The sequence below is a fragment of the Mastigoproctus giganteus genome, chromosome 2 (genome assembly GCF_048544385.1).
Source record: "Mastigoproctus giganteus isolate SK-2022 chromosome 2, ASM4854438v1, whole genome shotgun sequence".
Classification (NCBI taxonomy): domain Eukaryota; kingdom Metazoa; phylum Arthropoda; class Arachnida; order Uropygi; family Thelyphonidae; genus Mastigoproctus; species Mastigoproctus giganteus.
Window position 1 is genome coordinate 255287362 of NC_143576.1, and position 16492 is coordinate 255303853.

The window sequence follows — 16492 nt, forward strand, 5'->3', positions numbered from 1 at the left end:
GTATTTTATATGTCAAATTTTTTGTCAAATTTATATGTCAAAAATTTTGGTGATACATTAATCTGCAGGTCACAGCACACCCAGGTACTTGCGATATGCTGGTTAAGAAGCATTGCTATTCAAAATAATGGTAATGATGTCTAGCCAAATAACAAAATCTAAATCATTTATTTTTTCCAGTTCACAAAGAGGCTATGAACTGTTAACATTGGATGCCATAAGATCTGCCCTGAGATTTCAAAAGACACTTTGTGACACTTGGATAAAGGTAAAATTTTGATTTTTGAGAACATAAAAATTATTGGTACCTGGATTTAGCAAGTTTTAATTCAGCAGATTTGTAATTTTATTTTAATTTTGGAATCTCATTATTTGATGCTAATGAGGTAAAAACTCAGATCACAAGGCCATATACTTGCTGAAAATAACTATCATCTGTATACAGTTATAAATGTCATTTGCTAAAAAACATTTTTTGAGTGTACTTTGAGATGAAATTTGATGCAAGCATCTATCTCTTTGAGAAATTCCTGATTGGTGATAATGAATACAGTAATGGTCATAAAAATTGCATTACTTCTCATAAAGTTTATTATTTCATTTGTATTTCCTGACACACGTGAAATCGTCACTTGAAGGCATCATTTCATCATCCTGTAATATTAGCATGCTTTCACATCATGAAAAATGTTTCACATTTGCAGACTGTGTAATAGATGGATGCTATTGCAACATTCTATCTATAAAGGCAACCCCCCCCCCCCTGTGAACACATAGTTTCAGTTTCTGTTCAGCAGTGATGTGGCATACAAGCAGTTAAATTTGAGGAAGAACAGTATAAGTATGGCTCTTGATAAGGGGTGCTTTCCTAGGCAATGTATTTTTAGAATGTTGGCTGTAATCAGTTTTCTGTATCAAGAATTCTTAAAAAACAAATGCCAGACTAGAAATATCAAAAGAAATGTGGAACAGAGCTGAAGAAGATTGGTACTCCAGCATGGGATAGACTTTTAAATTTATCTAAGCCTCTGTGAATGCTTGCAAACTCCACAGACCTGAAAGTCATGTGGGAGAAACATACTCCTGCATGACTTTCAGGTGCAAAGGCATAAGAAAAAACTTTCTGACAAATTGTGAGTTTTTGTTAGATACTAAGAATCAGCCAGGAACGTATTACCTACTGTATTCTGGGATCATAAAGGAGTAATTTTGTAACATAATCTGGAGGGAGGAGAAACAGTGGCAAGTTAAATGGCTAACCTGGACTAAAGAACATGCTAATTGGGGCAGTGGAAATTCTACATTATCCTCTACATTTCTACATTATGGAGGATAATGTAGATAAAGTCTACATTATCCTCCATAGATTAGATGGGAACCATTATGTTTGACATAAGTTTAGTGTATCATTTCACCCTGGCTTCTTTGAATCAATAGTGAAGTTCATTGTACTGTATGAAAAGAATATAGTGAAAAGCAATGAGCAGAATACACCCCCTGCTCTCTTCCAAACCAGTTTGAACATGTGCTGCATCAAGTCAGTCAGGGTGCCTCCGTAGCCAGGTGGGAAGGAGCAGCAGTGCATAGCACACGCTTCTTGATTAGACCGGGGTTCGAGCCCGTCGCCACCAAATACGGAGGATGCGGAAAGGTCAGGAAATGACCACCGCATATCCCGGAGCAATATGGCCTTAGTTGCTAATGCTCCTAAAAACCAAATAACAAACAAACAACAGCATCAAGTCAGCATCTATTCATTCGTTGGACAGTGAATGGATGCATCAAGTCAGCATCCATTCACTGTCCAACTCCAAACTAACAGAAACAACTTTTCTCCTTTCTCATTTATCCCTTCTACTTCTGTTCTCTGAAATACATGTGAACCTTCATTCACATGTATTTCTGAAAACTGTAATCTACAGAAAATCAAGTCTAATGTCAGCAAGCATCTATCAATTCAGCCTTCAATCCATATATGGTACTATGTACTATAGACTCTAATACCTTTGGTGGTTGGGAGTTTCATAAAAAATGTAAAAACAGGTCACTGCTTATTACTCACATAATGAAGTTCTTAACCACCATAGGCAAATGTGCACACGTGTGAGGTGGGAGTCTGATATCCCAGTGATCTAAAACTTTCTTGTTCTCTAGCCATGTTAAACAATTTGGTTTAATTTACAATGCCTTTTAAGAGCAGTCTGATCTTTTGGTTTCTTCATTAAAATTTTTTTTGCATGAACAGTAACTGCCAAGAAAACAAACATGAAATTACAAAATGCTTATAAGCATACCTGTCACGAAATTTTTTTTTTTATTTTGAAGAATATTTGTTATAGCTTTTGAAGTAATTTCATATTTTCCTATAGGATTTTAGTGGTGCTTTAACTATAAATTTTTTTAAAAAAGAAAAGAGCATCATAATAAAAAATAGACAAATAAAATGGATAATACATCAAAAGTCTTGCGTAACCATAGAAATGACATAAGTCATTTGTCATTATTTTTATATAAATGTTCCTTGCAGCTGTAGTATTTATTTTTGTTAGAATTTGATTTGAGTTTTGTCAAGCAAAGCATATTTATTTCAAAAGAATACCTTTAACAGTACTAATAAATGCATTTAATAAATAAATGAACTACAATTTAATTACTAAGAAATGTTACAATAAAGCACTACAATAAATGCACCACAAATAAATACTAATAAATCACTACAATTAAGTACAGCCGCGGAACTCTATGTAAGTCAGAATTTCCTTAAATGCCTATGCAGCACTCACAAATTTGATTGAAGCAAAAAAGAAATGTTCAATGAACATGTAAATGGAATTATTTATTCAATTTTTTGATCTCATGCGCAGGAAAAATTACAAAAGTGTACAAAATTACAAAAAGAGAGAGGAGACAGGTCAGTTTTACCTTTCAAGCATCGTTGCGAGAATATGCCGCTAAAAAATATGCCGCTGCAGAATTTGAGGGCTGTGGAGATTTAGAAGGGGTTTTTTCCAACACATCACAAAATTTCTCTGCAGCTGCAGAATCAGCATTGGCAACTTCACTGCATACTTTAATGTTTTGGAAACCAGCGTGATGCTTGAACCTATTAAACCACCTGTTGTTTGCCACGAACTTGGCTTGGGGTTCGCCATACTTATCCTTAATATCTTCATAAATACTTCTTCCTTTTGCTTGAATGGCCATTGGACTCAGGGGCACTTGCTTCTGAATCTGATTTTCCATCCATATTAATAGCTTTCCATCTTTGATATATCATCTGAATGCTGTTTTGTGATTACTATCGATCTTATATGCGTTGATCCTTTTACGTGCACTGTCCCTTAAAATAGTATTCACTGTTGAAGCAGTGAGACCTAATTCTGTGCAGTAAATGACAAACTTTGTCCTGCTTCGTACTTCTTAATTAATCATCTTCATTTCTAAATCAATTTTGTTTTGTTTCCTAGCACTGCCAGCACTTGCACTTTCCGTTGGTCCCTTTCCCTTCACAATTGTAATAAGTAAATAAGAATGAAGAGAAGATTCTGAAAACTTATATATGATTGAAGATTTCACCATAATACCATAATGTAAAAACCCACAGAATTCCAGTTACCGGTATTATCGCAAATGCAATAAGATCGAGTTTACTACCCATTTATAATAGATTGTGCTAACAGAAAAGCCCAATAAACCAGAAAGTGCAAATTGTTTTTATTTTTTTATGGTAATGACCTCCAGAAATGTGTTTTAGAAAAATATCACAAAGGCATTCAAAATTGATTCTTATAACAGGACATTTGATAACAATGAAAGTGTAGTGCAATTTCTATTATAAAAATGACCTCTTAGAGAGATAAATATCTTAATTATATAGCAAAAATTTCAACTTCCGAGGTCTTGGAACGAATTGCCAAAAAACAATGTGTTATTGGGTTCATATCACAATAATTTCACATTACCTCCGTTTATTCCTACTGGATGCAAAATACATTTCCGCGATTTTTTTAAGTTTGCACTGACCAGCAAAAAATTGTGTAAAGTCGAATTTCTGTAAGTCAAGTATTACTTAAGTCGGGGAGTGGCTGTACTAATAAATGCACTACAATTTTTCAACAATAAATAGAAAGTTTATTTCTAAGAGCAGTACAGTGAAGTACAAATATTCACAATTTACATGTTCTGAACAGCATACATCAGAGAAATTGATAACATGTATTGAAATTAAATTTAAAAAAGGAAAAGAAACAAAAATAAAAACAGGAAGAATACAATAACCTGAAATATGTACAACAGCAGTAAGGAAGAATTGAATTATAGCATAGCTCTTTAAAATTGGAAGAAAGAAAGAAAGAAGAGATTTATTATATTTTAAGATAAGAGCATTTTTAAGAGATATATTTCATCAAAAGGAAATAGATTAATCAGAGTTAGGTGGGGGTTGGGGAAAGCATATTTCTAAATGTAGATGAGGGAATTTTAATGAATGATTCTGTCCACAGTCAACATTGATGTAGATCTGAGATTTGGAGATAGCATGTTTATAACTTGATTTTAAGTGAACCAATTTCAGAAATTGGTACTCAACAGAGAAAAGCATTTGTTTTTGTTACATAAAGCTATCATCCAGAGTCATGTGTCATTGATGAAATTAATAAGCTGGAAGTTCATTAAAGAATAAGCTTAGGATTGTTAACATGGATGTATTTTTTCCCAGAATCTTTTTTTTTTTTTTTTTTAATTCTGAATTTTTCTAGGTGAGTATAAACAGAAAATTTTATCATCAAAGTGAATCCATAGGCTAAGGTATAATAAGAATGTTGTTTCTTATTCAACTTAAAAAAAAAAATAATTTTTTTTACAGGCAATTGAAGCTGTTACAGTACCATCAGAACACAAGGTAAATATAATCTAATAAAGTAAACAAGGATATTAAACTTTTTATGGCACGAGTCTGATTCATATAATGACAAATTATACAGATGTTCAAAAAGAAATGCAACCCCTGGAAGAAACTAACATACTGTTGCTTTATGTACATTACAGAAATTATCACAAGTCTTGGCAATTATGTTCCTTACATAAGCATGCATTACCAGTCACCTGTGATTTCTGGAGATAGCCAGTGTGTGGTCTCTCATGACAGAACTTGTGTATTGCCTTCATTTTTACAGGGATACATATGTAAGTTTATGTAATACCTTATGAGCAAAGCTGATAGAGAGACTGCTGTGGAATGAAAACATCCTTACAGGAAAACTCATAATTGCAGCATGAATATCCATGAATATTTCTTCTGTGAATGTTTTTGGTCTTCCATTTTTGAGTGAGTCTGTGATCCTCACATTTTCTTAAATTTTTTTGTATATGCTTTTGATGGTAGATTTGTTTGGAGGAGCAAATACATTACCATATTTCTCTGACAATACTTGCTACAGAAATATGGTAATGAATATAATTCTAGTTTTTAGTGTAACTTCCAAAATGAATATTCTTTGCTGGAGGCTGTACACCATTTTTGGACTTAATGATATGAAATAGAAAGAAACAAAGAAAGGCTGTATTCATTTGTAGTTATTATCAGATAAACCTTTCTGCACTACATTCTCAATAATTATCTCCTTTGATTCTCCATGATGATATTCTTTGAAGAGCAGTTCCTGGGTTTCTAATAGAAATCAGTTATCCTTACTTTTTTGAGTGAAGAAGAGATCCAAAATTCTCACTAGATGCCACCTTTATCTCCAACTACAGTCGAACCCAATTTATGGTGAAGTACCTAAATCACCAGAAAAAATTATTATAGACAAATTCTGATATGATAAACTATTCAATTTTTTGAATGTCATGGGACAAGAAATACTGTATTATATGAATCAGTGGTATAGGTATAACCTGTTTTATATATTTTTTATTAAATTACACTCACTCACACATACACACACACACTGAGTGGTTACTTTATTAATTAATTACAGCTACCCTTTTTGTGAAATGAGTGTGAAAATGAGAAATAGATGGAAATAAGTAAATGAGAAATGTAATGAATACTGTTACTCCTTCAGTAAACATATTATACTTACTGAGGGAGTAACTGTAATGAATACTGTTACTCCTTCAGCAAACATATTATACTTACTGAAGGAGTAACTGTAATGAATACTGCTATTCCTTAAGTAAGTATAATATGTTTATACTATGCAATATATAAACTCCTCTGATCTAGTGCTTGGGTCAAAGTATAAATGGGAACATTAATTTTTAATTATGAAATATGTAATTGAGGCATTTGCACAAATGACTGGCATTCTAAATTAGGATATTATATGCTGTGTAATAGCTTCACAGATAACAGCTTCACATATATTTTTGTTATTTTGGGTATATATGATCAAATCCAGGCGTAGGGTTTTTTTTTACTAATCCTCTTTTCTTTTGACAGAAAAATTGAAGAAAGTGATATAAATGAGAGATATAAGTAAAAAAGCATATCACCAAGCAGAAAAATTTACTGATTAAATAAACTAACCACAGAATGTTCAACTGGAATCTTATTTTTGCCATTTATGTTTGCAATTATGTTGTCCATTTATGTTTGCAATTACGTTGTCCATTTATGTTTATCCAATTGCAGATTATTCAAAGGTTAGCAGTGTTGTTAACGACAGTAATCACAGTATGCTATTGTAACAGGATCTATGAAAGATAGACAGATGGGCTGAGAAGTGGCAACTGAAGTTTAACATTGGCAAATGCAAAAGTACTGTATGGGTAGCAATAATTCCAGAGTAATGTACCAACTGTGTGGTACTACACTCAAGGTACTGGAGAATGAAAAGGACTTGGGAGTAATTGTGCAGTCAGATATGAAGTTTTCTGAGCAGTGCAGACAGGCTGCAAAATTAGCTCATGGTGTCTTGTCAATGATATACAGGAATTTTGCTAGCAGGTATGAGGAGGTGATTGTCCCCTTGTATAAGGCAATGGTCAGGCCACACCTTCAGTAATGCATTCAGGTCTGGAGGCCTAATTTTAGGAAGGATGTAGAGCTGCTGGAACGAATACAAAGAAGGGCAACAAGATTGGTGGGGGGAGAATAAAGGGTTGCTTTGACCAAGAAAGGCATAAGTTCTGCAAATGGCAGCTTCTGAAGACTAGGCACTTGCATGGTGATCTGATTGAGGTATATAAGGCCTTGAATGGTTTAAGCAAGCTCAGTGCTGATGGAATTCTTCCTCTTGCTCAGATTATGCACTTTTGAGGGTGCATAAATTCAAATTGGGAAAGATAGTTCTAGAATAGATGTGCAGAAATTTTTACCTTTAGCCAGTGGGTGGTTGATTGCTAGAACAAACTTCCGTCGGTCGTCAATAGCTTAAATAAATTCAAAGAAGAACTGGACAAACTTTTGGAGCAAATTGATTGATGAAATGGGTAGTTTTTTTTTTTTTTTTTTTTTGGCTGATGCTGTATAAGCTTGCTTTCTTGCATCATATGCCTCTACTAGTGCTAATGTTTTTAAGGGAACATTTAACTTAGGCAAGGAGGGATATCCCACAAGAATATCCGGAAGCTTATTTATTATTTATTTTTTTTACCCAGTGCCAAGATGTAATAATGGTTTGGCTTGTATCACTGCCCACAGGATTGCATACTTTATAAGTTTACTGGTTTTTTTTATTAAATGAAGCTCTTTGTTCTGATGTTTTGTTCATGTTTTTGCCTTTACCCTTACCTGTCTGTATACCAGCCAGATAAATCAACTTGCACATTTAAGGTGGGGAAATTTTTGAATAGGTAAATGGGAAGCGTGTGCATGTTTTCTTGCATCATATGCCACCACTACTTATGTTACTCATATTTTTTATTTGATAGTAAAATATTTTTGAAAATTTGACTTATTTAAAGATATATGAGAATGTGTGTTGGTAAATGTTAGAATCTAGTGCTATAGTTAGTATTCTATTTAAAAAAATCCACATGCAAGGCAGTTCTTTAAATCTTACCTGGAGGTACAGGTTAGATCAGCTTTTTATACATCAATCATTTTAGTTCTGTAATATTTTTCTTTGTAGCCACTGGACCTAATGGTTCTGCTTGTTCTCCACTCCCTCATTCTTCGTAGAAAACCAGTAGAAACATTACTGCGCAATAAAATCAGAGCAGGATTGTTTACTGAACTTTTACTTCAGATTTCTTTTTCATCTCATGTTATGGTATGCATAATTATATTTATTTTTCATACTTATTTCTTGTTTTAAATGCTTAATAGATAAAGCTGAAAATTATATACAAAGATGGTTCAAAAATGTTATCTCTGTTGTTAAAAAGTCATTTTTATAAATAATTTGTATTGCTCTGTTGTTAGAAAAAAAATAACTTGTAACTAGTTTATGATTAAAGAGGCCTGTGCACTTTGGATTCATTATTAATATCAAATTACTGTTGCTCAGAGCGAAACGGATACAAAAATAGATTGTGACAAGTTTAATAATAGGAAATATACATATATTAGATTAGATACATACAAATAAAAGCTTTCGGTTGTTTTGTCAACCTTCCTCAGTTAAACTGACAATTAAGAATGGAGCATGAGGGCATGTACTGCCAATCTTGTACGTGAAGTGCGTGATTGATTGTTGGATGTTGAAGCCTGTGGCTGTGATGTATGCGGACATTGCCAGCGTTTGTCAATGGACAGGATTGCTGTTTTGGTGATAGGGTGGACTTGACAACCACTGTTCCTGTTCACTGAGGTATTGGAGCATTTGATGTTTAACGACTACAACCAGGCACGTCGTCGATAGTGGCGGGACTTATCCACAAATATTCTTACCACATGTACATGCCGACCAGGCTAGCCAGGTGGGTAAAGTGCCTGCCTGGCAACCCAAAGGTCGCGGGTTCGAATCCTGCCTCGGGCTTGGACACAGTAAAAAGCAAAAACTTTGGGAGGTGCATTATGGCCATAGAAGCTGATGCGCCAACAATTAACAAAAAAAAAACCCACATGTACGCCATATCCAAAAATTTCATTACTTCACACAGCATGTCTCCCCCCCCCCACTTTCTCTTACTATTGAATACACCATGAATTGTCAAATTAATAGGAGTAAGCTTATATGCGAAAAGATCTAAACCTCCTAAACACTTCCTAGTTCATTTCACAAATATATGTGGTCTCATGTCTAATCTCAGTGATGTCCATTCCACTTGCAGCTTGCCAAACCCCATGTACTCTTTCTGACAGAATCTCAGTTATCAGTTGATTCAACTATTGCTCATCTCACTTGCCCAAATTATTCACTGCATGATTCCTTTCGCCTCAAAGGTGGTAATTGTGCATATGTCCATTCCAGTATTCCCTGTCAGAGACTTGCTAATTTGGAATCTTCTCTTTTCGATCTTCTCTGGCTTAAAATGTCTCTACCTCATTCTGTCAAATTCATCTGTTGTCTCTACTGTTCTCCCAACTCCACTAACCACTTGGAGCTCTTTGACTTCCTCTCTTTGCAACTTGACTTTCTCCAGCAATTTTCCTTGGTGATTTTAATGTTCACAACTCCAGCTAGCTTCCTTTTTCTAGTCACACTGACCCAGCTGGTCAAGATGCTGAGGCTTTTGCAATTACTAATGACCTTGCACAGATTGTTCATTTACCTACAAGAATACCAGACAATCCTAACCATACAGCCAACATGCTTGATCTTTTTCTCACAAACAACCCTTCTAAGTACTCACGGTCGAAATGAGTGGTCCTTTAGTCACCTCAGATCACAACTTGGTGATTGTCTCTTCTCCAATGGAGCTTTTATCTTATGGTTATTCCTAACCACATGTTGTTTGACATTACAGGTAGTTCTCGACTTTACGAGTTAATTCATTCCTAGTGCACACTCTTAAAGTGAAACCTTGTAAAGCAGGAATTGATTTCCTATAGACATAAGGTTAAAAATAGGGGTTACATTCTAAACAATGAAATTAGTTAGCTAATTAGTTTATGTTTAAACAATGATTGATTTATTGAAAGAAATGAAAACGTAGCCTGTAAAATCAAGCAAATTATAATAATAGAGAAATTATTTATGACTTACAAATGTTAAAGAATGTTTATTCTTCATCATCATCATCAACTAAATGCACACTCGTTGATCACTCATTATTGGCTCGGCACCCGTTGGTTTGTTGAACAAGGAGTCGCCTTCAGAAATGCTTCAAGAGGCATCTGTTTCCAAGATAATCTTCTCTTTTAATTATAAATTTCACAATTGCATGCATAAGCATTTTTTAACGGCAAACACAAATTGCAACTAACATAATTCGCACGGAGTAACAAATTTACGAAGCTTAAAAAAAAGGAATGAAGAGAAGATTCTGAAAATTTATTTGTTTTTTTACGATTGAAGATTTCAGTAAAGGGGAAACACATTTCACCACAATAACGTAAAAAACCACACAATTCCAACTATCGGTATTTTCGCAAATGCAAAAAGATCCATTTATAATTGCTTGCAGTAACAGAAAACAATTTGCACATTCCCAATAAACCAGAATGTGCAAATTGTTTTTATTGTTTTATGGTTGTGACCTCCAGATATGTGCTTTAGAAAAATATCACAAAGGCATTTAAAATTGATTCTTATAATTGATCATATGATACCGATTCAAGTGTAGTGCATTTTAATGATTTGAATTGGTAACTAATACAATTTACAAACCATGCTCATAACCATTTATATGGCCTTAAGGTCACGCTCGTGACCTTAAAAATGAAATTTTAGAGAGATAAATAGCTTAGTTATACAGCGAAAATTTCAACTTCCAAGATCTTGAAACGATCTTGGAAGTTTTGGAATTACCAAAAAACCAATGTGTTATTGGGTTCTCATCATGATATTTTAACGATACGATGGTGTCTCTGGAACTGATTAATATCGTAATGCGCAGTACGCTGTATTGTATAGCTACGCACGTGATTTGGAATGCTGTATTTATGAATGTTTAACATTCATTTTTTGCAATTAATATTCATATTTTCGATTTTGTTGATACTTGATACTTGGGAAAAAAACACAAACCCGGGTACTCGTAAAGCGAGACCTGCCTGTACAAGAATGCAAAATGTGATCACTTTCGAGATTCCTTTTCGTTTTTTTCCTTGGTCGGATTACTGTTTCAAAACTTCTAATGTCAATGTCTGCTAAGATCGTATCAGTGTAATTCTTGTAGGAATGGAATCCTTTATTCCACACTCCACTTTAAAATCTCATCCTTTATCTAAACCTTGGTTTTCCAGTAAATGTGCTAAGGTTGCTCTAGAGAAGAATGTTGCATATCGTAATTGGCTTGGTTTCCAATTCTTCAGTTTCATTTTTCTGCCTACACCAAAGCTTGCAACAATTGTAAAGCAGTCATTAATCAGTCTAAACTAGATTTTGAACCAGTCTAAGAGTAGTAAACTGGCTTCTTGCCCTAATGGTAGCCGAGCATTCTGGTCTCTTTCCAAAGCTATTGGCTGCAACATTTGCCCATCTGTGCTCCCACCTCTGTCAAAACTAGATGATTCTGTTATCACTTCAGCCAAGGATAAAGCTGACCTGTTAGCATCCCATTTTTCTTCCAACTCATGTATTAATGATCCTGTTAAAAGACCTCCCACCATTCCCAACATGCTCCATTCAATGCCTCCTGTGGTCTTCCGTCAAAAGAATGTCAGAAGGATTTTGACGAATCTTGATGCTAAGAAAGCTCCAGGTCCTGATGTTATGTCTCCACTTGTTCTCAAAACCTGTGCTCCTGAACTTACTCCTGTTCTTTTCCGCCTTTTTTTCACTTTCTTATTCCAAAGGTGTTTTTCCTTCTGCTTGGAAATTTGCTCATATCCAGCCATCCAATTATCGTCCCATTGCAATTACTTCTGCTCTTTCTAAAGTAATGGAGAAATCAATTAACCACCAACTCTTAAAGCACTATGGCCATAGTTCCCGATGCGCCTAAGAAATCTCTAAATCTAAAAAAAAAAAAAATCCATCAGTGTCGATCCATTGTAGAAGTTCAAATCTAATGTCAACAAATATCTTCTTTCGTCTTCTCAACCTCCAACCCAAGCACGGTACTAAGTACTATAAGTTCTAATACCTCCCGTGTTTGGGGTTTTCATTAAAAAAAATATATATCAGATGATATAGATGACTGTGGTAGATATAAACTAATCTGTAGTCAATCACAAAGGAGGTTAGGTAAGCTAAGGCAAATTACATGAAGTCTGGCAAAGAATGCAAAGAAAAGCAGCAAAGATTTCTTTGCTTATGTAACAGTAGAAGGAAGGGCGTTGAATCACATTGATCTACTTGACAATGTTACTGTCAAGTTAATGTTACTCTCAATGTTAATGTTACTTGACAATGTTACTTGACAGTTTTACTGTTAATGATCCTACTCAGTTGTTGACAATATGAATAGGTGTTTTGTATCTACATTCACACATTAGGAATTCTTTAGGAAAGGGAATGTCAGAAGTTAATCAATCTCAGCAGGGAGCTAAATGATTTTCTTATAACCCAGTTGTAATTTGCAATTATTGAGACTAAGCATAAAAAAGGCACCTGGTTTGGACGGGATCAATCCAATTATGTTAAAGGAGGCAGCAGAGGAGGTAAGCAAACTCTTAGCCATAATTATGAGAGCATCTTTTTTGATTCAATGGAGGTCCAATTGACGGGAGATGTGCAAATGTTTCCCCAATTCACAAAGGGGATCAAAAGGTGACATGAGTAATTACAGACCTATTAGCTTAACTTCTGTTCCAGGAGAAAAAAAAAATTTAGACACTGGTTAAAGAAGTAATGTAGGACCAGCTAGACAGGAATGCAATAATACTGTAGTCACAGCATGGATTTGTTAAGGGACAATCTTGTCTTTCCCGTCTGATTGGATGCTGTGATGCAGTAACAAAGGAACTGGATATAAAAAATAATTTTGATATTATATACTTGTATTTCAGGAAAACTTTTGATGTTGCATATAAAAGATTGCTGTACAAGGAGCAGTGTGGCATTAGGGTCAATTTACTTCTATGGATAAAGGGATGGTTGAGTGGGAGAAGACAGTATTTATTAATGCACACCGCCCTTCATGGATTAATGTTATTTGTAGAGCCCCACAGGGTTTGGTGCTGGATCCATTTTTGTTTTCTATATTGGTGAAGGTTTTTTTTTTTTTTTTTGGTAGTTGTTGGCGCATAGGCTTCTGTGGCCATAATGCACCTCCCAAAGTTTTTGCAGTACTTTGATCCAAGCCCAAGGCGGGAATCGAACCCGCGACCTTTGGGTTGCCAGGCACTTTACCCACCCGGCTAGCCCGGTCGGCTTGGTGAAGGTATATCAGGCTAAATCTCTATGTTTGTGCATGATACAAAGGTTAATGACAGTAATGAAGGTATGCTACTGCAACAAGATCTAGAAAAATTAGGTAGATGGGCTGAGAAATGGCAGTTGAAGTTTAACATTGACAAATGCAAGTTCCTGCAAATGGGTAGCAGGTAATCCCAGATTAACGTATCAGCTGTGTTGTAGTACTACTCTTAGGGTAGTGGAAAATGAAAAAGACCTGGAGGTACTTATACAATCAGATATGATGTTCTTTGAGCAGTGCAGAGATGCTGCTGGGACAGCTCATGTTATTTTGTGAATAATATACAGGAACTTTGCTAACAGGGATAAGGAGGTGATTATTCCTTTGTACAAGGTAATGGTTTGGCTACATCATGAGTACTGTATACAGGTCTTAAGGCCTCATTTTAGGAAGGATGCAGATCTCTTGGAAAATAGGTGCAGAGAAGGGCAACATGGTGAAGGGAATGAAATTTTTCTTACCAAGAAAGGCTTCAGTTCTGCAAATTGCAGTGTCTGTAGGCCTGTGTAGTGATCTGAGAAGTGTTTAAGGCTCAATGCTGATTGCATTCTTCCTCTTTCTCAGGCTATACACAAGCGAGGGAGCATAAATTCAAATTGTGGAATGATGGTTGCAAGTCAGACATGCATAAGTTTGGCTTCAGCCAGCACGGTAATTGTTGGAAAGTGGTAAACAAACTTCCATCTGTTGGTGTGGAATTGGGTAGTTTGAATAAATTCAAAGGAGACCTACACAAATTACTGGAGGGGGATAGACAGGTGTTGTGATGGTTTTTTTTTTTTTAATCCTTTGCCGCTACTAATACTAAATATGGGCATAATGAACAAATGCAGACTTGACTTATTTGTTCATTAAGCTTGTTCATTATGCTTGACTTATTTGTTCATTATTTGTTCTTGTATTTGTTCTTTATGATAGCTGGCTTAAAAAATTATAATACACAAAAAAGGGTATAAACTTTTTGAATTTTCCTATATTTTGAGAGAAGAAATTTTGATTCATGTTTAAAGAAGTAATCCATTTGAAGTATTCATTAGGGTGCTTATCACTCCTGTCGATAGAAATTTGCCTTTTTGCATGTTATATTGTAAACTTTCAAAGGTAAACTGCAAATTCTAAGAAGTTAATGTGAAAAAATAATAACAAATTATTGTGCATATTAAAATATATTTCCTTTAGGTAATGCAAGAATATTTCAGCTCATTGCTCAGTATTGCTGAGATGCTTTTAAAATCAACAGAATCTATCCTTTCTCAGTTTGGGTCAATAATTTATCAGTTGGCTTTTGTGACTTTTGACACTCATTGCAGACAGGTAAGATATTCTTTAATGAATAAATGCAGTTTAAATTTGACTAAATCCATAAAAATATTGTTCAATAGAAATAATTTCCTTTTTTCCCTCTTTTGGTCACAAAAATGAATGAAAAAAATTTTACAGTTAACTGTAAAATTTTTTGATTATAATTTTTTGATAACTTGATTAAGGTTTGCTACTCTAGGTCCTCCAAAATGTACCACTAATGCATATTAAGAAATTACTAGCATTGAATTTATATTGATTAAAAGTTTTAATAATTTTCAATTGTTCAAGATGATTGAATTTTTCGAGTGTTTATATTTTACAGAATGATAGTTTTGCATTTGTGATGATATGTGTGGTGGTGATGGTGGTGGTGGGGGGGGGCATGAAATGCTCAGAAGTCAGGAAATCAAAATAAATGCTAAGTTTAGTAATGTTTTAATTACTTAATTTCAGTTTAGTAAATGTATCAGTTATAATATTTGTAATCAATGACAGAATCATTGGCATCATGGAAATAGGTGCAAAATTTTATAGACAGATAAAAAGTAATCAGCAGTTACAGGGAAATAGAGTGGACCAGTAAATCAGAGAGTCTTATAATGGAAGATTTTAATTTCCCAGATATTGACTGGAATTTGGGGGCTGGTCACTCACACACTAGCAGGGCTTTTGTGGATTTATTGGATGATTGTTTTCTACATCAGCATGTTCGGGAGGCAACTAGAGGGAGTAACACTCTTGATTTGATTATCAGCAGTGATTCTTCATGCATTAAGAATCTGCAGATAAATGAACCACTAGGTGGCAGTGATCACAGTGTGCTGAAGTGGGATTTACTCAAAGAGGTAACTACCATTAGGGGTAAAGGGAAGGGTTATTGCTTCCGTAAAGGCGACTACGATGGACTGAGACAGTATTGAAATTCTATACAGTGGGACCAACTGATGATGTTACCAACAGCAAATTCAAAATGGGAAGCATTCAAAGAACTTATCTTGGAAGCTACTAGGCTTTACATACCAACTAAGAAATATTGTTCAAGGTTTAGGCCAAAATGGATGTCAGATGAACTAATGAGGCATATGGCAGAGAAGAAAAATGCATGGGATACTTACAAATTAACACATGACACAGAAGCCTATGATAGATACAAGTTGATATGCAACCAAGTAACAAAGGAAGTTAGGCAGGCGAAGGAAGATTACAAGAAATCCTTGGCAAGGGATGCAAAGAAAAACAGCAAAGAGTTCTTTACTTATGTAAACTCTAGAAGGAAGGGGATGAATCAGATTGGTCCACTTGATATTGATGGGTCAACTGTTGATGATCCTGCTCAGGTAGCTAACAAACTAAATGAATATTTTGCATCGACATTCACACATGAGGAGTTATTCAGCGAGGGGAATGCCAGAGGTGTATTCAACTCTAGCAGTAAGCTACAGAATCTTGAAATAACTGGGAGTAAAGTGGAGGAGAAATTGTTGAAGATAAACACAAGAAAGGCACCCGGGGTGGATGGGATCTATCCAGTTATATTAAAGGAGGCAGCAAAGGAAGTAAGCAAACCCTTAGCCATAATTATGAGAGCTTCCTTGGACTCAGGGGAGGTACCCATAGACTGGAAATGTGCAAATGTGACCCCAATTCACAAAGGAGGATCAAAGGCCTGACACAAGTAATTATAGACCTGTGAGCTTAACTTCTGTTCCAGGAAAATTAATGGAGGCACTGGTTAAAGAAGCACTGCAGGATCATTTAGACAAGACTTCAGTTA

At 35.0% G+C, this 16492-nt stretch overlaps 1 protein-coding gene across 1 annotated transcript in view; it reads left to right on the top strand.

The window, feature by feature from the left end:
- LOC150090396 (Fanconi anemia group D2 protein-like) overlaps nt 1-16492 on the top strand; it is a 204939-nt gene that overhangs the window by 109032 nt on the left and 79415 nt on the right. Inside the window, exons 13-16 of the mRNA XM_090390299.1 lie at nt 181-268; nt 4865-4900; nt 8076-8216; nt 14593-14727. Coding sequence (XP_090246425.1) covers nt 181-268; nt 4865-4900; nt 8076-8216; nt 14593-14727 — 400 coding nt within the window. The remainder of the gene's footprint in view (nt 1-180; nt 269-4864; nt 4901-8075; nt 8217-14592; nt 14728-16492) is intronic.